Genomic DNA, 24,601 nt, shown 5'->3' with positions numbered 1-24,601 from the left:
ATTGTAGTTGATTCCCTCCTTTTGAGCGTAGCCTTTAGCTACCAACCGTGCCTTGTAGCGAACATCTTTCTTGTTATGAGATCCATCTTTCTTTACAAATACCCACTTGCATCCAATGGCTCTTTTACCTTTCGGTAATTGTGCCAGTTTCCAAGTGTCGTTCTTTTGGAGAGATTGTATTTCTTCATCCATGGCACTTTTCCACTTATCACTTTCCAAGCTTTGTATTGCTTCTTGGTAAGTGATAGGGATATCATCATCAACAACTGGAAGAGCATAGGCCACCATATCAACAAATCGAGCAGGTCTACGAATTTCTCTCCTTGGCCTTGTAATTGCAAGTATTTCTGGTGTCTCCAATGGTTCTTGGGTTTGAACCTCTTCATCTTCTGATTCTTCTATTGGAGTTGAAGAATCAGTTGCATCAACTTCTGGGATCATCATCTGCTGAAACTCCACCTGTTTTAGAGTATGCTCCACCTGCTGCGGAGTACTACTTGTCTGGACAGCTTCACTTGTTACCTTCTTTACTAGGGCAGATTCATCAAAGGTAGCATCTCTACTACAAATTATCTTCTTGGTGTCTAAACACCAAAGACGGAATCCCTTCACTCCATGGGTGATTCCCATAAAGAGAGCCTTCTTTGCTCTCGGATCAAGCTTGGATTCCTTCACATGATAATAAGCAGTGGATCCAAATACATGTAAGAAATCATAATCAGTAGCAGGTTTTCCAGACCATACCTCCAATGGTGTTTTTCCTCCTATCGCTGATGACGGCAGACGATTAATGAGATGGCCAGCATATGTCACAGCCTCAGCCCAAGATGCCTTGCCTAACCCAGCATTAGACAACATACATCGAACTTTCTCCAATAGTGTTCGATTCATACGCTCTGCCACCCCATTCTGTTGTGGTGTATGTCTAACAGTAAAGTATCGAACAATACCATACTCATGGCAAACGTTAAAGAATGGGTCACTTTTATATTCCCCTCCATTGTCCGTCCTAAGACGTTTGATCTTTCTACCAGTCTGGTTCTAGATCATATTTTTCCATTTCAGGAAAATTTGAAGCACTTCATCTTTAGACTTCATCGGATACACCCAAACTCTTCTGGAAAAGTCATCTACAAAAGTTACAAAATAATGGTTTTCCCCCAAAGACGATGTCTTTGAAGGACCCCATACATCTGAGTGAGTATAATCTATAATACCTTTTGTATTATGTATAGTGATGCCAAACTTCACTCTCTTCTGCTTTCCCAAAACACAATGTTCGCAAAAGTTCAATTTGCAAGCCTTTGCACCTTTCAACAATCCTTTCTTTGCCAGAATTTGCAAGGATTTCTCTCCAGCATGTCCCAACCGCATATGCCACAACTGGGTTGCGTCCAAATCATCACCTCCGGAAGCTGCTGCAACTGCTCCAATAATTGTACTAGCTTGGTAGTAATACAAATTATTTTTCCTGATGCCCTTCATCATCACAAGTGCGCCATATGTGACTTTTAAAACTCCATCTCTAATAGTGACTATTGAGCCTTTGGATTCTAAGGCTCCCAACGAGATGAGATTTTTTTTCAAACTGGGCACGTATCGGACATCGTCAGAACTCTGGTTGATCCATCTTGATTCTTCAATCGAATTGAACCTATCCCAACAGTTTTACAGGCATTGTCATTGCCCATATAAACAACTCCTGCATTTAGTTCCACTAAATCGGAGAACCACTCCCGATTAGGGGATATATGATAGGTGCAACCCGAATCTAATATCCACTCATCGGAATGGAATGTTGTTGATGAAGCAACCAATGATATGTCAGAGTCATGTGCATCATGCTCTGCAACACATGCATCTGGAGCAGCTTTTCCTTTCTTTTTCAGCTTCGGACAATCTTTCTTCCAATGGCCTTTCTCATGACAAAAGGCACATCATCTTTTCCCAGTCTGGACTTCGAATTTGATCTCCCTCTCCACTTTGGCTTTTGACTTTTCGAGCGACCTCTTGCCACCATGGCCTCTGCTGCTTCGTACTTGCTCTCCTTCTTGGTTTTCTTCCTGAGTTCATAACTATACAAAGCAACAGTTACATCTTTAAGGGTAACATTATCCTTACCATGAAGTAACGTTGTCTCAAGGTGCTCAAATTCATCTGGAAGAGATGACAACAACATCAAAGCAAATCTTCATCTTTGAAGGTTTCATCCATGCCCAATAAGTCTTCCACTGGCTCATTGAACGCAGTGATGTGTTCATTCATACTGGTGCCTGGTTGATAATCAAATCTGAACAATCTTTTCTTCATGTGGAGACGATTCTGAGAGCTTTTCTTCAGGAATTTTTCCTCCAAAGCTTTCCACATCTTACTTGCAGAAGTCGTGTTCTTATAGCCATACTTCTGTCCCTGGAAAGACAAGATCGAATCGTGCTGCACGCCAAACGATTGATTGTTCCCCATTCTTTCTCCTCCATATATTTGGGCTTTTCTTCCTCAATGGCGATGTCTAGACCTTGTTGGAATAAAGCGTCTAACACCTCGCCTTGCCACATGCCAAAATGACCGGATCCATCGAAATACTCCACCGAGAAATTTGCATTTGACATCACCCTCCTCACCGATCTAGATGAAGAGCTTGATATCTCAACTGATCCGTGGCATTTTAATTCTAACGAACAATATTCAATATCACGAACTGTATCTTTTCAGCAACGGAACCACCAGGATAACCTCAACCGAAGCTCTGATACCAATTGTTGGGGAAAACGAGTTATTTCCCACACGAACGTAGTTTTAAAATTGACCTAAAATGTCAAGATTAAAACCACCAAAGGTTGCACAGCGGATAAATCTGTCAAACTATTGAATATTGAAACACAATGGAAAATAATCGAATAAAAAACAATAAAGGAGAGGACACACCAAATTTACGAGGTTCGACGAGAATATCGTCTACTCCTCGGGCACCACACCGGATGATAACTTCACTATATCGCCAATATTACAACAAATGGAATTCTTTGGAATTCCCAAAGTGGGAGAATGAAGAATACAAGAGGAAGAGAGAACTTGTTTTTGGGATGATTTCTAATGGAAATACTTAGGCCTATTTATAGTTGAGTTTCAAGAACAATATGTTCAAAGTTTGGCCACCTACCAAAGAATTTTCCAATGTGTACAAGTTAGCCACCAAATATGAAATTCACATGTTCAAAGTTTGGCCACCAACCAAAATGAAATTTCCAATAAGTTGGCCACCAACCAAGATGAAATTTCCAACTTGTCAACTTAATTTCTAGACAAATCTAACATATCCAATGTGGAAAATGTGGGATCTCGATCAGCCATTTTTGCTAATCTTGCATTTTGAGGCTGTAGCTTTGTTAAGTACTGTTTTACTGTAGTTTTCATATATTGAGAAGTTGTGTTTATATTTGATTCTATTTGTTCTGAGATTCACATTTCTTCCATTTGAGATTTTGGTTTATAGCTTCTGATGATTTTAGAGGTGTCAATATGCTTGGTTAATGAAATGCAACAAATATGTTGTCAATTAAACTAAAATTCATTTCTGTTTCTGCTTGTTTAATCATCTTTGTGTTGAGGATTTAGAGGCACTCGGTTCGTTGTAGTTGCTAACTGGTTATGGAACTGAGCTCTTTGTGTGCCCAAATGACTCTATTGATGCTACTTCAAGGAAAATGGCACACTTCTAGGTCTATTTCTTATGCATGTGATCAAGAAGTAAGTTGAAGTAGGTGATAAGCTTTATGAAGTTTAGGGCCAACTAAGCAAGCAAGTTTTCGTTGCCCAAAAGAACTATGTTTCCCTTTTGTGATTTTCTTCCTCCTCGATAGAAAAATATACTTTGTCTACTTAGTTTTGTGTAGAATAAGGAACCATGCCGTTTTATTGAAATTAAGAATATGAAATCTTACTTGGAGTGCTATAGTTGATCATTGAATAATTGGAGTGCTGCTGAATCATTGGTCTTGCATTTTAGCAGTCCAGAATATGAAATATATTTGTAACTGATCAATGAACTTACTTGTAGTTGATTATATAGTTCGTCTAGTTCACAGTCTTTGGTTATCTATGTGAAGAACTTATTTATATCTTTGTGCTCTTTTTTAATCTTTCACAGGGTTGGCTAATCTCTCAGTCACAGGTTATAAGTTCATTTTGTCAACTCAGATAGATCTTTATGATTTGATCTCTATGTTCATCCTTTTAATTAATTGAAACTTTGCCCTCTATTCATGTGGTGAAAACATGATCATGTGTTCATGTTATGGATTATGGTGAACACAGATTGTGCAAGCAATGAACCTAGTCTCAAGTGAGAGTCGGAGAAGAAATTTGTGGACCTTTTGACACATGAACATCACCTTTTCTGGAGAGAAGAGGGTGGCTTACCGGTACCAAAGGAGGCAGACAAATGTATTGTGTGACCAATGAAATCTGTCAAGAGGAGGCAGGTGACCGAGTGGAGGCCTTGCCGAACAGAGACTCAACTTTGTAAAGTTATACATGAAACCTGGGCCAGCTAGTATATATATAATCTTCAGAGATAGACTTTTTACACCATTTATAAGTGTTCTAAGAGGATCTGGATTCTGGAACCAACAATGAACAAACTACATAATCTATGATATCCATCATTTTGCAATCTCAGGGAAACATATTGAGCTGTAAAATGCACCTTTTTTTAGTTTGGATTCTTTCCCCAAGATCACATCTTTTTTTTTCAAGTACATTGCTTTCAAACCAAACAAGAGCTCAGATAATAGAAACAGGACAAATCCTTAAAAGGGGAACCTCCGAATATGTGAATCCAAGGGAAAAGAGTATATATTTCGCTAACAAGAACATAAACAAGTGATAAAGAGCTATGATTTCACTTTCAACGTTTACCTACAACACTTCGTCTCCTCCCTCGTGTAGGATAAGGAACTATGTGATTTTATCGAAGTCAAGAATGGATTAGGGTAATGTTCATGTCTATGAATCAAGATCATATAGTTGATCCTTGGATATTTAAAGAGCTGTTGAACCATTGTTCTTGGCTGTTATTTCTTTAACAATTGTCTGCAATATGGATATATTTGCTACCAATCAAGGAATGACAGTTGAATTTGGGATTTCTTATGTTTTAACAATATTAGCATGTAATAATGAGCTTGCATGCCGAAGCTGCAGTTTACAGTGCTGTCGTTTCTTTCTTTAATGCGTTCTGGCTAGTTACGCAGGCGATGGTTGTAAAATCTTCCTCGGTTGTTCATGTGTTTAGTACTCGGAACTTCCAGCCATCTATGCGAATAACCTATTTATCACTTTGGGCCTTTATTATTCTTTTTGCAGGGCTGGCACAGATCAGAAGCTGATTTTATCAACACGAATGGTAAGGAATATGAACACTGATTGCAGATGCAATGACGCTGGTTTATGTTCCGTCCATGATATTTTTTCGTACCATGTATTATGTTATCAAATGATTTGAAGTTCTATTATCTTTTCCAATATTTCATAGGGATCCATCAGAGAAAACTTATCATCACAAGTGAAGATTTGGCCAAATTTATGCCATGCATTTTGCTCCATATGTTTTCCCATTTTCTTTCATCTAAGTGTTGATGGTTTTAACTTGGTGAAAGTATACATGAAATCCAGACCAACAAGTATGTGTATGAACTTCGAGATATACTTCCTACCCGTACAAATGTTCGGAACAGGGTCCAGATTCAGGATCAAACAAACTGCATATCTGCAAAATGTACCATGACTCACCACACACACACACACACATATATATAATTTTGTAATCACTTTAATATATAATTTTGTAATCACTTTAGATTAATAAAAATAAAAAGGTTTAATATCAAAATAAGTGTCCAAACTATACCTTAAAACTCAAATAGGTGTCTAAACTAATTTTCGTCTCATCCATGTACCTAACGTTACAACCGTTACCCATTAGGTGCTCGGGCTATCAACAACATTAATTTCTGCCGTTAAGTGACACGTGTCACAATATGGTATTTTTGAATTTTTTTAAAAAAATAAAATATTAAAAATATTATGATATTTATTAAAAAAATAACTTTTCTTATATTATAAAATAACCCCGTAATCCCAAACCCTAACCTTAATCCACTGCCATCGCCCTTTCCGGCCATGACCACTACCACCACATAGTCCCTGTCATCCTCCTACTCATACACCGTCGTATTTTCCGTCGATTGGCTATCAGAATTGCGATTTTAATCCTAGGTTTCGAGCTTTTTAAAACGTTAATTCGTCGTTGATCGGTCACGATTTCATCATGGAGGTTTTGACCTTCGGGGGTAGGGGAGGTCGGGTGGAGTTTCCTTGACGAAAAAGGTGGTGGTCGATGTGGGTTTAGGGGTTGAAATGAAGGTTTTCAAAGTTTTGGGTTTATTTCAAAATTTGTGTTTTCTATTTTTTTTAAAATATATAATTTTATTTTTTTAATTTTAAATAAAATTTCTAAAATTACCAGATTGTGACACGTGTCATTTAATGGAGAAATTAACACCGTTACCTGCCCAGACACCTAAATGGTAACATTTGTAACGTTAGGCACCTAGATGAGACGATAATTAGTTTAGGCACCTATTTGAGAAAAACGGTATAGTTTAGAAACTTATTTTAGTATTAAGCCAAATAAAAACAACAACAAATCTTTATACTCTAATCGTCTTTATATATATATAACAGTATATTCTATTAGACCTACTTGAATTCAAAACTGAGATAAACAAAAAGAAGCCCAAACCCAATTCTAAAATGGAGCCCTAAGAGCCCATACATGGAAATCAGCATAATATATATAATTTTGCGCAACAGTTTCTGTTCAATCCTCCCATAGTTCTAGGGTTCTGGTAGCATCACCGTGGGAAGCAATGGTATTAGATCATTATTGTAGAATAAATCTATCTGTCGTTGTTTATGTAGAAATCTATTGTAAATTTCACTGAATTTTGATTTTTTTCTTTTTTGATAGGGGAAAGGAACTGGAAGCTTTGGAAAAAGAAGGAATAAGACGCATACCCTTTGCGTTCGGTGTGGACGCCGTAGCTTCCATCTCCAGAAGAGCCGTTGCGGTGCTTGTGCCTACCCTGCCAGCCGCATCCGAAAATGTAAGATTTTTTTGGATCATTATATTTTTGTCATTTCTGTTTGAGGTTTGTTTAGCTGAACTTAGAGAAGGTTAGAAAATATAAAGATTCACTATAATTAATAATATCTTGGAATTTATGGTTCTCTGTTTTAATGATTTTGATTTGAAAGAATACCGAACCATTGCCATTTCTTTGTTGATTCTTTTGACCCTTCATGCCTGTTGTTATAGTGTAAATTTTGGGTCAAAATTATTATGTCAAGCTATCATTGATTATCATTTCTTAGTTGATGGTAGCATCCTTGATATGTAGGCGATTTCTTTTTTCAGCCAATTTTGTTAAAAATTGAGCTTTTAGTATTCAAAAAAAGCAGCTGAGCTGTTACATTTTTACAAACTTTTTACCTAGTTTAAGCAGTCATGGAGGTATTGAGCCCCCAAGCATTGCAATGATCGGAGTTTACAGCCTCAATAGCGACATTATGTCAAATGCTTTTCTTTTTCCTTTTCATTGGCGTGCTTAATTGGAAAATGGAAAATAGTAAGATTTTTGCCTCATTGCATGAAAGGAAAGAATATATATATGCGTTATCTTGTAAATGGCTATCCTTAATTTGTATCTACCATTCTACCTTGTCTTCTCAAATCTTATTATTCAAATTTGAAATGGCTGTCTTAAATTTTCCCCTTTTTCTTTCTTACCACTTAAACGTGATTTTCCTTGCTCATTTGAACATTTCATTTCTTCTTTCAATCCTGCTACTTTTCTACTCTATTCGCTTGTAAGTCTTCCATACTGTGGTTATTGTGATTTTTGGGTTAAAATTATTATGTCAATCTATCTTTGATTGTCATTGCTTGGTTGAAGATGGCATCCTGGATTTGTTGCTGATTTATTTTTCTGTCATTTCTGTTTGCCGAACGGTGGGGTTTTCATTTAATGGTAATATAAGCTCGGTGGATTGATGCTTTGGATTATCTTTGTATTTCTGGGTTTTAGATAACTGGAGTGTGAAGGCTATTAGAAGAAAGACTACCGGGACAGGCCGCATGAGGTACCTCCGTCATGTGCCCCGATGGTTCAAGACTGGCTTTAGAGAAGGTACTCAAGCAACCCCAAGGAAGAAGGCAACTGTTATTGCTGCTTAAGTAAATTTTGGTTTATTGTTTTTAGATTTCTGAATTTACAAACGAGAAATGTTGTGATTTTATCAAAACATTGTGTACTTTTATGTTTCATCTAATATCTATGAACAGGTTTTATCATGAATCTCCACTATTTCGTTTCGATTATAGAATACAATTTACTTCTTTGATCTCTCTTTGCCATATGAGATACTGATGACCACATCCATAAATAAACTTATGAAATATTTATTGTTCTCATGCAAGTATTCGGATATGGATGTGAAGATATAACATCTAGGGTTGGATTTTTTATTCGGAAATGATCTCATTAGTGGCTGACTCGAGCAGCATGGACGGTAATCTCGTTTAAACAAAGTCCAAAACTTGAAAGGGAATTGTTTCTAATGCATGCAAAGAAACAGCGTTTAAAAAATCAAGTACATTAGCAACATACATAAACTTGATTGATTACGGGGTTCTTTAGCCTTCAGTGTTTACGCCAATAATTCCGTAGTTGAGCCATTTGCAACAGAATCTCATCGCGGCCTTGATTTGTAACACTGCTGGTCATAATCCACGGCGGCACAGACTGGAAGAAACCACATATCAGCTCCTGAAATTCACTCACGTTCTCTTCGGGCCTTTTTCCACCATTCTTTTTCTTCTTCCGCTTATCGCATTTGGTGAATATCAGTGTCATGGGGATCTGAACGATGATTTAAAGGTCGAGTAAAACATATAACATCATGAAATATCAGCATGCAAATATAAGGAGTTGTCTAAACTAAAGGATCAAGGGGTTTTTCGCCTTTCATCTCAAGAAGACAATACAAGTGCCGTATCAGAGTGGGCCACTCATATATCATATCCTTGTACCCAAGAATGAATGACATTACCTGGTTCTGACCAAGCCAACTAGCATATTCCAGGTCAATTTTCTTCGCGGGAATGCTAGCATCAATAAGTAGGAAAACCGATACTAGCGTTGAACGGTTGATAAAATAGTCTCTGGTGAACTTGCCCCAGTCTGTTCGAAGTTCCTGAGGTGCAGATGCATACCTGTTCAAGAGAAAACTGTAGTCAAACAGCAATCATGGCTAGTATGGAGCAGCCAAAACCATACTTAGCTCCTGTATAACAGCATAACATCATTTAAGGGAGGACAACCAAAACAGAGGTTAAGAGAAATTGGCATACCGATTACCAACCAGTTCCTCTTAACAAATAAACCAAGACCAGAGACATAAGACCGCATACAAGATTAAATATTGAAAACATCAACCCTTCATGTTTTAAAGTTGGAGAAAGTGATTGAATTAAGCCCTATACCATATTATTCATGAGAATAGTACATGATTTCATTTTCTCTAGTACAGTGAACAGCTCAATAAAGGCAAGTTTCCAATATTCCACCAATAAGAAAATCGGGAAGTTTAAAACTTGTAGGCATGTATCTACTCAAACAAGGTCTGAATAAAGAGCAGGTTATAGAGGAAGGCATATGGAAGGTAAATCATACCCATATCCAGGCAAATCCACCAGGTACCAATCGTCATTGATGCGGAAATGGTTGATGCATTGCGTCTTCCCTACGAACAATAGACATTTGCTTACATCACAATCTGTAAGTTTCAAAGGAATCACAGGCAAATCATAATCACACTCGTATTTGTTTAAATAAATAAACTATCCATGAAAATCTGTGTTTTTCCTTATGATCTTGTTTGTTTACTCGCCATTATCATCCCGATTATCATCGTAACAATAATGTTATTGTTATTTTAATCCATACAAAACGTGTAAAGTAGTTCATTGCACGATTTCTAGCTTCTAATAGAACCCAAATTCAACAATATTAACACCAACAAAATGCAAATATCTTGCTTTAAGGCAGGCATTCTAAGTTAATAAGACTCTAAGAGCAAACATTCCATTAGCCTAGGCAATATATCTATCATAATTTGCTTCAATAAATCAACTTTACCAGGTTTTTTAGACGTGAGAGCAAGGCGTTTTCTTCTTACAAGCGAATTAAGAAGCGAGGATTTCCCGACATTCGACCGGCCGACGAGCGCAAACTCCGGCAATCCATCGGAAGGGCAATCCTCGGTTCTCACACTGCTCTTCACGAACTCAGCCTGAACCACTTGAGCTTCCCTTGCATACTTGCTCAAAACTATGTTGGACCCTTTCAAGATTTTCGTGCTCAAGTTGGGATCATTGCAAGAAACCTCGGTCTCCGGGGGAACAAACAGCTTGTCCAATGAAACCTCGAGCTTCGGCTCATCGGGGAGTGCGAAATCAGCGATGGGTATTGGCTCGGCCGTTGAAAGACTGGAGAAGAGCGTCGGGGAAGCGGGTTTGATGATCGGGAGTTTCGGTTTGGGGAAGAAATTGAAGCTTGGCGGCGGGTTTTTGAACACCAAGAAATGGAACCTTGGAAGCTGAGTTAGAATCATAACTGTCGTCTTCAAATTGAACTCAAAATTGATGGATTGTTCAACTCTTCTTCTTCGTTGAAGTAAGCCAAAGCCCAAATGCAGCACTGTTAGCTAAATATCTTAGCTTATATTGTTTAGACAATAGTCGGACAATTTGGTTTTCCATTTGTTCGAAGATATATATATGGGCTAATTGCTTGAAACATCCCAAACTATATCTCAAGCTCTATATTGATCCATGAATCTTTTGAATTATCTATTTACTTTCATTCCAAGCTTCCTCCCATTCCAATCTTGGCACACATTAATATAGAAAACAAAATTAGAATGTAGTAAAATTGAAATTACCAAATTCTTTTGAACAATGATGCACTCTTATAATAAAAAATGAATATTTATACTAAAAAGATTGAAGTCAAAATTTTAAAATTATTGATAAAATATGAAATATTCAAAATTAAAGGTCAAAGGAAATATTTTTTAAACAAAAATATATGTTTAAAATTATGATCCTTCAAAATTTTACCATATATGAAACACCAAAATTTAAATTATTAAAACTCAACGTTTTTACTAAAAGGGTTGGTTTTTAAAAATTTTAAATCATTCTTATTTCCCTAATCTTTCCTAATAGTCTCACAAGAATGATAACATAATTAAAAATTAAAGAGTCGAATTAATAATTAAATTTTAAAAAATAGAAACAAAAACTTCTTTTAAATGGCTAAAATATATTAAGTCTTAATTAAAACATACATAAATATAAAATGCAGTTAATGAATTATTTATCTTCATTATGAACTTATTAATATAATTATTGTCGTTGAGTCTAACAATAATTATATATTAGGAGAAGTATTTATATTTTAGATTTACTGTTTTTTTGGATGAAATTTAGATTTACTTTTTAGTTATGAATTTCAAATAATAAAGATTTGGAAAATATAAAAGGTCATATCAAAGGTGGACTGCCTTGAATACACGTGAAAAAAATCCTGGCCGTCAAATACAAAGCATATTAGATCTTACACCGTAGGGTTTGAATTCCCCCATTAGTCCGCCCCTTTTATGTTTGAATATCTCTTTAGACCATTTCACTCTGCCATTTCCTCTTTATCTTCTCTTGCAGATCTCAACAGTCTTTGATTTTCTCTTCAATGTGTTCGTTTTGAATCTGCAAATTTGCACCGTTTTGACTTCCTCTGTCCTCGTTCTTATTCGAAGCTCAGCTCAGCTCGGTACTGTGTAGTTTCTTCTCCTTTTTTAGGGTATTTCTTTCTTTCTTTCTTTTTCGTTTTGTGAATTTGAAATTTCTTCGATCGGTCTTGATGTTCAAGTTAAATATTTCATTCAAGTTGAAGTTGTTGAAAATAATTTTGATTCTGATAATAATATAGGGTTTGAATTCGAGGAATTTATTATGAATTTGACATGTTTGATCTTTTGTTTATTAAATTAATCGAATTCCGTACAAAGTTTTCAAAATCATTGACTTTTTAATTACTAGTGTAAAATTTCTTCATTTTCAAAATGATCGAGTTGGGTAGCTTTCTAGTTTGGTTTGATTGAGAATGATTTCGAGAGCATATTGCTGAGAGAAGCTTTGAAGAGTTGGCATTGGGGTATGCAGCTTTATTCATCTGTAAAGGAACTATGGAAGGTGATATTACTATATCCACTCCTTCGGCTGGGCTCAGCAATAGCGATGGTGCTAAGAGAATGCGGCCTATTCATGGGTATTTATTATTTTTATTATCATACTTTAAAAAAATTTGAAACCATTATCGGTGTTCTTGGGTGTGCTTGCCCTCGCACTATATTTGTTATGTTTCTAATCTTATGTTATCTTACAAGTTGCAAGAAATTGATTGTTCTATATGCTGCTGAGTTTTGCTGACTTTGGTTCCTTCTATAGGAGGACTACTGGTCCTACAAGACGATCTACGAAAGGACAATGGACAGCTGAAGAGGTATTATTTATCTTTCCCTAGTTATGTTTCCTCATTTTGTTTTAACACCATTGTGCAACTTTATTGCTCTTGTTGTGTTATGTATTATAGTACCCATTTATTTTAGTCTTGTGACTCTTGTCCTTTAACGCAATTAGTGTTGGTGTCCAATTAGATATTCGCGTGCCGTGTGTTTTGCGTCTCTTTCTGTGCATGTATGTCTATACATATTCTTAACAACATAATTACATGGACTTCCAGGATGAGATTCTGAGCAAAGCTGTTCAACATTTCAAAGGAAAAAATTGGAAAAAGATAGGTATGATTGACTTGAGGCGTGACAGCACTTTGTGTATCATTTTGCACAATCTAATTGTAAGACTGGTTCATCTGCAGCGGAGTGTTTCAAGGATCGTACTGATGTACAGTGTTTACACAGGTGGCAAAAGGTCTTGAACCCAGAACTTGTTAAAGGGCCATGGACAAAAGAGGTAATATTTTTCTACTTTTTTCTTTCTAACAGTTCCTTGAAGGGACTGTTCTTGAAAGAAAAAAAGAAGAAGTTTTCTTGATATTATATTTATGACAGCATTCTAAGTTGCTTTTGCAAAATATGATCAGGAGGATGAGCTGATAATTGAGTTGGTGAACAAATTTGGCCCAAAAAAGTGGTCAACCATTGCTCAGCACTTACCTGGACGTATTGGAAAGCAATGCAGGGAAAGGTGCTATGATGGAGTTTTTAATTTTTGATATTTTAATCTCTACTACATTTAGAACTTTTGTGCTCATAAAAGTAACTACTGATGTAGGTGGCACAATCATCTTAATCCTGGCATAAACAAAGACGCGTGGACTCAGGAAGAGGAGTTGGCTCTTATTCGTGCTCATCAGATTTTTGGGAACAAATGGGCAGAGCTTACAAAATTCTTGCCAGGAAGGTACATATTATTTAGAGGTCACAACTTTTTATAAATGTTTTAACAGGTTTACATATATTTGTCTTTTATTCTTCTTACTACTTCTCCCTGTAACACCTAATCTTCCTCTTATGCTCACCTAAACCTGATTGCTGTGTTAATTAGAAGTTAATATATTTTTTACATTTGAACTTACCAATAACTTTCTTTATCCCCATCTTTGCATGGGTAACAGGTCAGACAATGCCATAAAAAATCACTGGAACAGTTCAGTCAAAAAGAAGTTGGACTCCTACATAGCGTCAGGCCTTCTGGAACAATGTCAGTTCCCATTTCTTGCAAATCAAAGTAAGCCCATGCCTTCGTCTTCTATGAGGATGCAGAGCAATGCAGATGATAGTGGTGCCAAATGTAGGAAAGAAGCTGAGGACATATCAGAATGCAGTCAAGAATCGAATGTGATGAGTTGCTCTCAATCTGCAAGTGATTTAGCTAATGCTTCTGTACATACAAGAGAGCAATTCCACTTGACTGAAATGCCTGCTGTGACAAATGAGAGGTATTCCAGCCCAGCACCTTGTGCAGAAGAGTATTACCCATCTTTTGAAGATGTCAACTTCTCCATTCCAGAAATACCTTGTGAAGCTGGGTACTCTTCCAGTGGGAATTATCAGTTTGGCGAGCATTTGTTGATAACTGATGATGAATGTAGTAGGGTCCTATTCTCAGAGGCAGTGAATGATGGATTCATTGCCTCCGAAAATTTTACGCAACAGTCTAATATGGTGGAATTGGGTGGGTGTGCAAGTACATCACTCTATCAGCATTCAGTCACCCAACCATCTGAAACTGGAAATACTCCGGCCTCACAATCTGCTTTTCCTTCAAGGTCTGAGGTATTGGCAACCTCATGCTGTCAGTCTTTTGCTTCTCCTTCACTCCTTTCAGTGGAGGATGGTACGCTTATGTATGGCCGAGAGGCCAGTCAATTAAATGTTCAACCTTCTGGAAGTCAAGAACAAGAATTTACTATGAATGGACATGATGGCTTCATCTTTACTAATGATGATCATACAGATGATACAGACCTACAAGAGCAATCTTACCTTGCAAAGGATTCTCAGAAGTTGGTTTCAGTTAATAGTTTTGGTTCAGAATCAAATGATTTGCTAACTTGCCCTGCTGTTGATGATAAGCCAAATTTTCCTGCAGAACAAGATACTGGAGGTCTATATTACGAGCCTCCTCGCTTTCCAGGCATGGATATCCCATTTTTCAGCTGTGATCTTAGACCATCTGGCAATGATGTGCAGCTAGAATATAGTCCCCTTGGTATTCGCCAGCTGATGATGTCTTCTATGAACTGCATCTCTCCATTTAGGTTGTGGGATTCACCATCTTCAGACGGCAGTCCAGATGTTGTGCTTAAAAGTGCTGCCAAAACTTTTACTGGCACACCATCCATACTGAAGAAGAAGCATCGCGACCTGTTATCACCTTTATCAGAACGAAGAAGGGAGAAAAAGCGTCATCGCAACACGTATCAGATATCTCCATCAGAACATAAAAGCAATGCTATAGCCTCTGTTGAAGAGAAAGAAAACCTGTGTCAAGAATCTCACGGGGAACTAGGCAAAGGTGAAAATCACACTGAGCCATTAGATGATGAAGCTCAAAAGACAGATTCTGATGGTTCTGATTTCCAGGGAAGTGTAAAAAATGAAGCTTGCGGTATTGATATGAAGGACAAAACGAATGCTCATGCTTCCGACAAAATTGTGAGTTCTTTTCCTGTGTTATTTTGATGTTTTCTTGCTCAAGGTGAAGCTGCCAGATTAATTCCATGTCAAACTTCTATTCAAGTCATGTATGATGCTGATAGCTCTATGTACATGTACACTGTTTTCACTTTGGTCTTGTTTCAGAAGTTTTGGTCTTAATTATTCTCTCGTTATTACTGTAGCATTCCTCTTTGCTTCCAATGCTTATTTGATTTATCATACTAATATTTTCCCTCTATTTTGATAGGTCCAACAGCCTTCAGCCGTGCTTAGTGAGCATGATGTAAATGATCTACTATTGTTTTCTCCTGATCATGTTGGTCGTAAAGCAGACCAACCATTATTTTCTTCATGCATACCAACTCCACGAAATCAGTATCATAAAAGCGTTAGAGCTGTTTCATCAAATCAAGGCCTTGCTTCTGAGTGTTTATCTGGAAACGCAAGCTTGGTTGTTAGCTCTCCCACTCTGGAAGTAAAGAACAGGGAAGGCCACTCGATTACTGTTACTGCAGTACAGTGTACCAATTCCTCAGCAACCCTTGAGAATTTGGCCGATAATGCTGGGATTGATGCTGCTACTGAAAATTATAACATGTCAGCTTCCGCTGCTCCCTGTTGTGATTACAATTGTTACAGTGCCTACTATGCAGTGTCCTTTATGTCAAGAACTGCTTTTCTTTATTTCTACTTCAAATGCTAGAATAAATTGATTGGTTCTTATGCGTTGTTTGCTTGATGTGGATTGCCAGATTCGCTGGAACTCCATTCAAAAGAAGTATCGAATCACCGTCAGCATGGAAGTCTCCTTGGTTTATTAACTCTTTCATTCCAGGCCCAAGGATTGACACAGAAATAACAACTGAGGTATATAACTACTTAAGCCTTGATATAGATTCAGAATTTAACCTTTTTTATGCTTCCTAATAATCAAAATTTCTTTTCAGGACATAAGATACATTAGCAGCCCAGCAGAAAGAAGCTATGACGCCATCGGTTTGATGAAACAATTAAGTGAACATACTGCTGCTGCATACTCTGATGCCTTGGAGGTTTTGGGAAACGTAACTCCGGAATCAATTGTAAAAGGAAGATACTCCAAGAATCGTAATGTGGACAAAGAGAATAACAGGCCTGAGAACCATTCACATTTGGCTTCAAATATCTTGGTATTACTGAAAACAAAAACCATGCCTATATCCCCTCCTTTGTTAATACGAGCAATTTATTGAAATTAGTACGTGATTTGTCGCAGGCGGAGCGCCGCATCCTTGACTTCAGCGAATGTGGAACACCAAGAAAGGAATCTGAAAACGCGAACTCAACAACAACAACAACCGTGAGTTTCTCGAGCCCCTCTTCCTATCTTTTGAAAGGCTGCAGATAGTGCCTTTTCCATTATTATTTTTTGACTAAAAGTCTCCTGTGTTTGTAGTTCATATTCATACATGTATGCCATCTTTTCTCTTTTCATAATTCTTCCATTTATTGTCGAAAAGAGAACGGATCTAATTAATTAAATTGATAAAAATGATTGTACCAAGTGCATATATAGATTCTTCATCGCTCTCTCTCTCTTCTCTTTCCCCTCAATGATTCAGAACGTTTGTGTTATTATTGTAACAAAACTTTATAGGTCTTGTTTGGAATTGCATTCTGAGAGTCATCATAATATATGAAAACAAGCCTTGTGTTGTTGGATTCCCAGTACGTAGAACCTCACATCTGCCACAAATGAGAGTGGTGTGATTGAGAAAGGCAGACCCCGTTCCCACCAGGAAAGATGTGGTGAAATCGGGTATCTCTAAGTGCCGCCTCTCTGAGATTCTTTCAATGCCCACACTCCATAATACTATTGCTAAAGCCACAACACTAACCTGCAAAAATAACCAAATTGGCATGGATATCGTTATGGATGGTAAGGGTGTTAATGAGTTGAGCAGCTTGCGAACAGCTCGAACTTGACTCGAGATCTTAATGAGTTAAGTCGAGCAAAATCCAACTCGACTTAATAAGTTTACGAGCAACTCGTTAATTTTTTTTATAATCTTTTACTAGTTATCTTAAAAAATTACTAATTTACTAATAGATGATGATAAATGACTAATCTATTAATTTTCTTATTAATTAATAATTATTATTTTAAGCCCAAAATTAAACCATAATTATTATTTTAATATATTTGTGGATTTTTATTTTGGAGTTTATACTTTAAATTTGTTTCATACACTTTTTTGATAATTTTTTTGGTTAAATTTATCAATTTACATTTATATTAAGCTCTATATAGTATTAGTAGACTTTACCTATAGTTAAAAAATAAGATAAAAATTTTGACGAGCTTAACGAGCACGAGTTGAGCAACAAGTTTTCTTAAAAGAACAAATTGAATAAAATTTTAATGAGTTTAACGAGTATGAGTCGAGCATTACCTAACTCACGATCGACCCGCTCAATAAGCATCCTACGGGCGCATAATTGGTTGCTTTAATTAGTTCGGTTTTTGTATATCAATAAATCCAACAGATTTTATGGCCAAAGCCGAATAATTGAAATATCCTAATAAACTGAAGGGCACAAACGGTTCATTGACTATAGGATATTGCTTTATTATGACTCAACTATTTAAAGTTACAAAATGGTGATCGAATTATTTATTATGTTCCAAACTTATCATTTTTCGTTAAAAAGTTAACATTATCTGAGTTGAAAGCTAACTTGTTGATTATGATACAATAAAATATGATCACATAATCTCAAATAACATCCCAATTATCACGTTAACATCCAGATTAAACAATCACTAATTTTTTAATGGACAATGACAAGTTTAGAACATAATAAATAATAGAGTGACTATTTCGTAACTTTTAATAATCGAATGACTTAATAAAATAATACTCTATAGTTAAGGGACTATTTGTGTATTTTACCCAAAATTGAATTGATATCCTTTTTATGCTCTTTTTTTTTTTTTAATTCGAATCAAATTAATTGACGAAACTGAATAAAATAATTAATAAATCGAAATTGACTACTTATTCTACCTTACTTCTAAGAATCTTCAACAACTTTGGTTTATAAATTTCATGTGACGTATTAATAAATGGCATCACTTTAGTCCTAACTGACATTAGATCCCAAGTTCGATTGTGGGCAATAGGGGATTAAATTTCAAATAGTAGAATAGTTGAAGGACTAAAATCAGATTTAGACTTTTTATTAGAAAACGGGGTTACCTGTTAAAATTACCTGCGGTGATAAAATCAAGATAGCAATGAGCTGACAAATCTCCTCATGGAAGACAATAAAGGTCTTGAAATCTTCATGCCTCTCATCAATGTATTTAGAAAATAGCTGCCAATTTTATTTTCAATAGAAATTAGATGACATGACATTGTAAAAGCAGAGGATGAATTAGATCAAAGTAAAGGGACTAAATCTTAAATTTAACATATATATGGGTGTTGAGTGAGCATACCGAAAACCAGTCATACTTGAAGAAAATTGTGACGATCACAGCAACTTCTAGAAAGAGAAGGGAACAGATGCTGATAATGTACTGATTAACGCTGGATTAAGGAAACTCTCGAAATGGATTTAACATTGAAGTTTTAATTTTCTTATATAATTATGGGTAAAGTATATTAATTATCACCCCGACTATAGAATATTATTTTATTAAATCTTTTGACTATTAAAAGTTATAAAATGGTCCATCGACAATAGGGGTATTTTATTAAGTCCATCGACTATTAATAATTACAAAATTATCACTTGACTATTTATTATGTTCCAAACCCATCATTTTATGTAAAAAAAATAATGTTAATCTGGGTTTAACGTTAACATGCTAACTGAGATATGATAGTCATTTGAGATTATGAGATAAAAATGTATCATATTTCAGTCAGCAGGTTAACTTATAGCTCAAACTGTCGTTAATTTTTAATGAAAAATGACGAGTTTGAAACATAATGAATATTCGAGTAATCATTTTATAACTTTCATAGTCGATGGACTCGATAAAACAATTCCCTATAATCGGAAGATCATTTTGTAGCTTTTAATAATCAAATGATTTAATAAAACAATATCTTATAGTCGATAGACTATTTATGTACTTTATCTTATAATTATGGGTAAATTACGTGCTTAATGCCTAAACTATCAATTTTAATCTGTTTTAGTGCCTAAACTTTTATTTTTTTTAAATCATACCTAAAGTTTAGTTTTTATTTCATTTTAATACACATGTTCAAAATTTAACGTTAAGTTTTGAAAAAAATAAAAGTTTAGATACTAAAACAGACCAAAGCTGATATTTTAAACAGTTGATACTAAAATAAAACAAAAAACTAACCATTTGGTATGATCTTGAAAAAAATGAAAAATTTAAGTATTAAAATAAATCAAAATTAATAGTTTAAGTACTATTTAATTCATCTGTAAATTAATTCGAATAAGATACTTTATTATGAGTTGTGCTCAAATCCCATCCCATCGAATCGATTGATTGATAGTTGAAATTTTGGTATGATTGATAATGATGCAAAGAAATAAATGAAAAGGAGCTCACGGGTAAGGATACAAAGCAGAGGATATTGCTGTTGATGCAATTAGCGACGATGTAACCGAAGAGTGTCCTCAAACAGAGTGCCATTCCCACACCTAAACATGTATATACGAACCTGAATTAAACACCGTCAACCACTTGTTTATTCAATGATCCAACAAAAATAGAACAAAAACGAGAGAGGTGAAAAGCTTTTCACCTCCATTACCATGGTTTACGCAGAGACGGATAAGAGGGCAATTGAGCAGCTCCCAGATTCCACATCTTTTGGAGCCAAAGTGAGTACACGATCATTGCGATCCCCAGGAAAGTCATGATGAGGTTCACCGTTTTCAACGAATAGTGCAAGCAACACCAGCTGCACCTAGCCATCGCCGCCGGTAACAGATCTCTCCGACGTGACTCGAGACGGATAAGTCTCCGAAAGGAGGAGGAGCGGTGTGGTGGTGAAAGGGAAGGCTGAGCGTAGTAGAGCTGAAGAGCATGTGTTTGTTTCTCGAGAAAAAAAAGGGAGCGTGGACCGAAATGGTGGTTGATTGGCTTACAAAGTTTGAAAGTTAGATTGGTTTGGTGAAAGCATAAAGCATATGATTCATAGCATCATGAAGATCGAGTGTAACTGCCATTCACTGTTTGAAGGAAGATGCATGTCTGACCCAATTTGGAATTTGGGAATTATGTTGCCTTCTCTGCAATAACTTCTTTTCACAATTTAGTTCACAATAACTCCCTACTAAATTATTGGGACATCACCAATCTATTAATTTGCGTTAGGGGTGGCAATGGGGTGGGACGGGGACGCTCTTTCCTGACTAGGGTTAAAAGTCACTGCCATAAAAGCGCGGAAGGAACGATCAACCGGACATCATGATTGTCGCTACAATTAAAAGCTCTTCTGTTCATGAGCTATTGGTATTTGGTGGAGAGCTTCAGTATTGAACAATCTTCCTACTGACAGTCAAGTATTGAAATTTCTCGGTATCACTGGTGTCTTGGTACGGGGTCACACTCTCTGCCTGTTGGAACTTGTACGTGTCATATGACGTACTTCGTGATAACTATCGGAGTCATCTTCTTCATCAGATGATAGAAGGGATGATCCCATCCATGTTTTGAATCCTTCGTTAACACGCCTTTCGACATCTGGGGTGACTTCCAAGGGGTTAGTCTCCAACATTTCTAAACCAAGGGTTCGACTACCGGATTCTACTTCGTCAAGAATTACGGCTGCTCTCCTTCTTAGGAAGAAGGCAGTTCCTCCATATAGAATCACCAGCCCCCAAGAAGCAATCTCATAGCACCAAAATAAGGGTAAAGAGCAGCTGCTTCCTAACGTGAGGAGGCTTGAACCCAGGAACAAAGCAAAAAGACCAAAGATGATAGCAAAAACTACATTCAAAATAGACAAGCACCGAACTCCACCTGCAGATTGCAATAAACTTATTTTAGGAACTGAAAATATATATGAAATTAACACATGCATGTATGAAAAAGAAGAAGAAGCAAAATTGTAGTTACAAATCAGCATGAGAATGGATGAGTATATCTATTCAAGCTAATGATGTTCATAGCTTAACGGGATCAATATTTTAATTCACTCTTTCAGAAGAATAAACAAGAGAAAGAAGATGCTGGTTTTTGAAGTAACAGCTAGAACAAATTCAAATTCCATTCGCATTTAAATTTATAATAGAACAGATTTCAGCAAGTCGAAATTGCCAGACAAGTCAGAACTAATACTTTGTTACGCAGTAACGGAGTCCACTTTAAATGAGCAGTGAGAAAAAAATATTCTCAAGTCAATAAATGAGAAATCGAACATACCTCTTTTTGAAGCGCAGTAATTATTCTCGACCGCCTTTAAACATCCATGTCTAGTTGGAGCAGAATAAGCAACAGTAATTCCTGACTCACAACTAAACCGTTAAAGAGCAGACCAACAAGCCAGGATACTTACATAAACTAAAAGGACAAGTGACAAGGGATTAAACATATGAACAAGCAAATTCAAAGACCCAACATCAAAGCAACCCTCACAAAAAATTAGCACAAGAAAAACTACCATATTCAAGTTCCAATATTCTCGGGTCAGTTTTAACCTTGAAATAACAAGTGAACAAGACTATACACTCGTAGCCCAGAATTTATGCGAAGAATGCCATGGAAGCAATTACAAATTCATGAAGCAAGCCGAATAGCCAAGATAATGTGAACCAACCATTAGCCACCAGCAACCTCTACTTACACCACTGACAGATTCGGTACTTTTCAAACCTCAACATTAGAAGAATACTAGAACCAGGAAACCAGGGAGATCCCCCTATGACATTGAACAGGTCAAATAAGAAGCTTAATTTCCTCACTATCGTTAAAGCTAGATTACATATATATTGTCTTTCACGATGTGGAACTGAAGAAAATATATCTTTAAGTTTCATAGCCATAATACTCATCTACTATATTTTCCAGTCACAGTGTTCTGCTACTGAATGACAAACAATAAGAGAGCTTTACAGCTTATAATTCAAGATTCAAGGCTAATCTTCACCTTTCTAAAAGCTTACTTTCTACAATGTGCAATTCTTGTGTACCCTCCTTTCATTTCTGAATAAGATCTTAAAGGGACCAAAGAATAAATAACCAAATATAGACTGACCTGCCACAAGATAAGCAGCCGAAGCCAAAAAATGACCATAGATGGAATAAACACAACCATCCAGTAGTAATCCACGGTCTCTTGATCAGTCAAATAAAATGCTCCGGGATATAGATCTGAATCGCCAACGCCTCCTCCTTTCGCATTCAACGGCAAAGGCTGCAATCTCCGGTCGTCACAGAACGGTCGCTTCAATACGTCTCCAGGAAACACAATCTTCAAGCTTATAACCGTGCAAGCAAAGATCGCAATGCAAATGATCCCTATGAAACCTATTAAGATCGGTCTTTGTAGCTTCGTCCAAGCTTTATCTCCCTCCCTTAAACTCTCGTACTCGTGCTTTGGCATAAACGTTTGGCGCAGCGCGTCGCCTATAATTGCCATGGGAAGCTTTTATTTGAGAACCTTACCACAGTATGGATCCAAAACTAGGGTGATTTGAGCTATTTCTTCAAAATGTGAGAAATGTAAAAGTCCAGGATTTTCGAACCCTGATAGCGTGTTTCGAAATTAAAGAAATAAACCTAATTTTCGAAAGGGATGGCAACAAACTACTTGGAGTTAGTTAATCTAGGGTTTAATTCGGGTGCTTTAATCGGAGAAGGAGAGGCGGTTGGAGGTGCGGCGTAGTTTTCAGTTGTGAATCGGCAGTTTTACGCCGTTTTTCAACTGGGTTTAGACGCCATTTTGTACCGCGGTGAACAGATACGGTTCCCAACAGTACTATTCGAGAAATCTACGTAATTAAATTATGTTCCCTTATTTATAATTGGATGGTATTAATAATAATAATAATAATAATAATAATAATAATAATAATAATAATAATAATAATGACGTTTATATCGAAAAATTACTTTTTTCATTTAATATTTTCGATCAGGCATCGTTCAGATTATATTTCTCGATCTAACATCCTTTGCATAAAGGCGGGCCCTTTAGCGCGTTTAACGTTGATTTAGCGCCACGTGAAGTAATGCGCGCCTTATGCTGACATTGGATACATGTGTGTATAGCGCGGCCCCTGAGGCGCGCCTTAGGCCACGTAGGGTATAGCGCGAGGCAAGGGTCGCGCCTTAACTGTGAATCTGACACAATTATATTCGGCACAGTCCTGGGGTCGTGCCTTAGTTTTATCTGCTATAATTATGTAAAGCGCGATACAGGTACCGCGTCTTGTATAATTATAATAACTTTTTTCAGCTATAAATACCCTTTCTCTCGAAACTTCTCACATCTCCTCTTAAGAGAAAAAAATTAATACAACAATCCGACAATCTTCTTATATTTAATTCAGAAGTTCGTTCGATTTTTCATTATAAGGTAATTTTGTTATAATTTTTTTATTATACTTATTGTTTATTATGATTATATGAAAAATATTATATTAATTGTTGCCAATTAATTTCTATGTTTGTAAAATTGAAAAGCGAGAACATACGTCGAAACAGTTTTGCGATGCATATGTCTGGTTCTATCTTACAGTGACCATGATATCTACCTATATAACCGAATCCAGCGTCTACTAAATACGGTAAGACACAACTAGTTATTACCAACTTAAGGTTCCTAATAAAAGGACCTAATACACGGTCATTCTCCTAAAATTAAATAGTTACAAAAATTAATTCTTAATCTAATAATCATGCATTAAATAAATCAACAAATTATTACTAATAATTTAAATTAAATTAAAATGTTAATGTATCAACAAAGTGTCGAGATATATGATTTTCATCCAAACGAAGTAGACCGTCTTCCATTATATATTTGCAAAAAAAATTATTTATGTAAAATATTAAATAAATTAAATACTTAAATAAATTAAATACAAAATATTAAAAATATAATAAAATATACCTTAAACAGAGAATATAAGAGTATTTGAGAGAAGTTGAGAGAAATTGAGAGAATTTAGTATGATGAAAGTGATTGATGATAGGGTATTTATAGGGAGGGATTGGCGTGTGAAACGTCGGGTAGGTGGGTAATTAAACCTAAGG

At 36.2% G+C, this 24,601-nt stretch overlaps 4 protein-coding genes and 1 pseudogene across 5 annotated transcripts; 2 read left to right on the top strand and 3 right to left on the bottom strand.

Moving 5' to 3' along the window:
* Positions 1-6,886: 6,886 nt before the first annotated feature.
* Positions 6,887-8,413, top strand: LOC120183723 (60S ribosomal protein L37-3-like). The gene is made up of 3 exons (XM_039188367.1): positions 6,887-6,932; positions 7,031-7,166; positions 8,148-8,413. Exons 1-3 carry the CDS (start codon positions 6,930-6,932, stop codon positions 8,294-8,296), a joined length of 288 nt encoding a protein of 95 aa, XP_039044298.1. The 5' UTR covers positions 6,887-6,929; the 3' UTR covers positions 8,297-8,413.
* A 224-nt stretch (positions 8,414-8,637) lies between these two features.
* On the bottom strand, positions 8,638-10,849 carry LOC120183714 (GTP-binding protein At2g22870-like). Of its 2 annotated transcripts, none has more exons than XM_039188361.1 (4): positions 10,260-10,849; positions 9,795-9,897; positions 9,172-9,334; positions 8,638-8,981 (listed from the first exon to the last, which is right to left on the bottom strand). In XM_039188361.1, the coding sequence occupies exons 1-4, from the start codon at positions 10,732-10,734 to the stop codon at positions 8,763-8,765; spliced, it is 960 nt and encodes a 319-aa protein (XP_039044292.1). In that variant the 5' UTR covers positions 10,735-10,849; the 3' UTR covers positions 8,638-8,762. The 2 variants fall into 2 exon arrangements, with proteins under 2 accessions (XP_039044292.1, XP_039044293.1); XM_039188362.1 differs by having other exon boundaries at positions 9,795-9,864.
* Positions 10,850-12,274: 1,425 nt separating this feature from the next.
* Positions 12,275-16,891, top strand: LOC120183716 (transcription factor MYB3R-4-like). Its single transcript, XM_039188363.1, has 11 exons — positions 12,275-12,452; positions 12,632-12,686; positions 12,927-12,984; positions 13,062-13,156; positions 13,287-13,390; positions 13,478-13,606; positions 13,821-15,363; positions 15,614-15,963; positions 16,119-16,233; positions 16,314-16,535; positions 16,622-16,891. Exons 1-11 carry the CDS (start codon positions 12,370-12,372, stop codon positions 16,751-16,753), a joined length of 2,886 nt encoding a protein of 961 aa, XP_039044294.1. The 5' UTR covers positions 12,275-12,369; the 3' UTR covers positions 16,754-16,891.
* Positions 16,778-20,816, bottom strand: LOC120183718 (tetraspanin-19-like). Its single transcript, XM_039188364.1, has 5 exons — positions 20,151-20,816; positions 19,958-20,057; positions 18,848-18,928; positions 18,619-18,723; positions 16,778-17,243 (listed from the first exon to the last, which is right to left on the bottom strand). Exons 1-5 carry the CDS (start codon positions 20,312-20,314, stop codon positions 16,956-16,958), a joined length of 738 nt encoding a protein of 245 aa, XP_039044295.1. The 5' UTR covers positions 20,315-20,816; the 3' UTR covers positions 16,778-16,955.
* Positions 20,817-20,912: 96 nt separating this feature from the next.
* LOC120183715 lies at positions 20,913-23,321 on the bottom strand (annotated as a pseudogene).
* Positions 23,322-24,601: the final 1,280 nt, after the last annotated feature.

This window comes from Hibiscus syriacus, unplaced genomic scaffold, assembly GCF_006381635.1.
Source record: "Hibiscus syriacus cultivar Baekdansim isolate YM2019G1 unplaced genomic scaffold, ASM638163v2 tig00112801_pilon, whole genome shotgun sequence".
In the NCBI taxonomy this organism is placed as follows: domain Eukaryota; kingdom Viridiplantae; phylum Streptophyta; class Magnoliopsida; order Malvales; family Malvaceae; genus Hibiscus; species Hibiscus syriacus.
The sequence above is the reverse complement of the archived record's forward strand: the minus strand, read 5'-3'. Positions and strand labels throughout refer to the sequence as shown.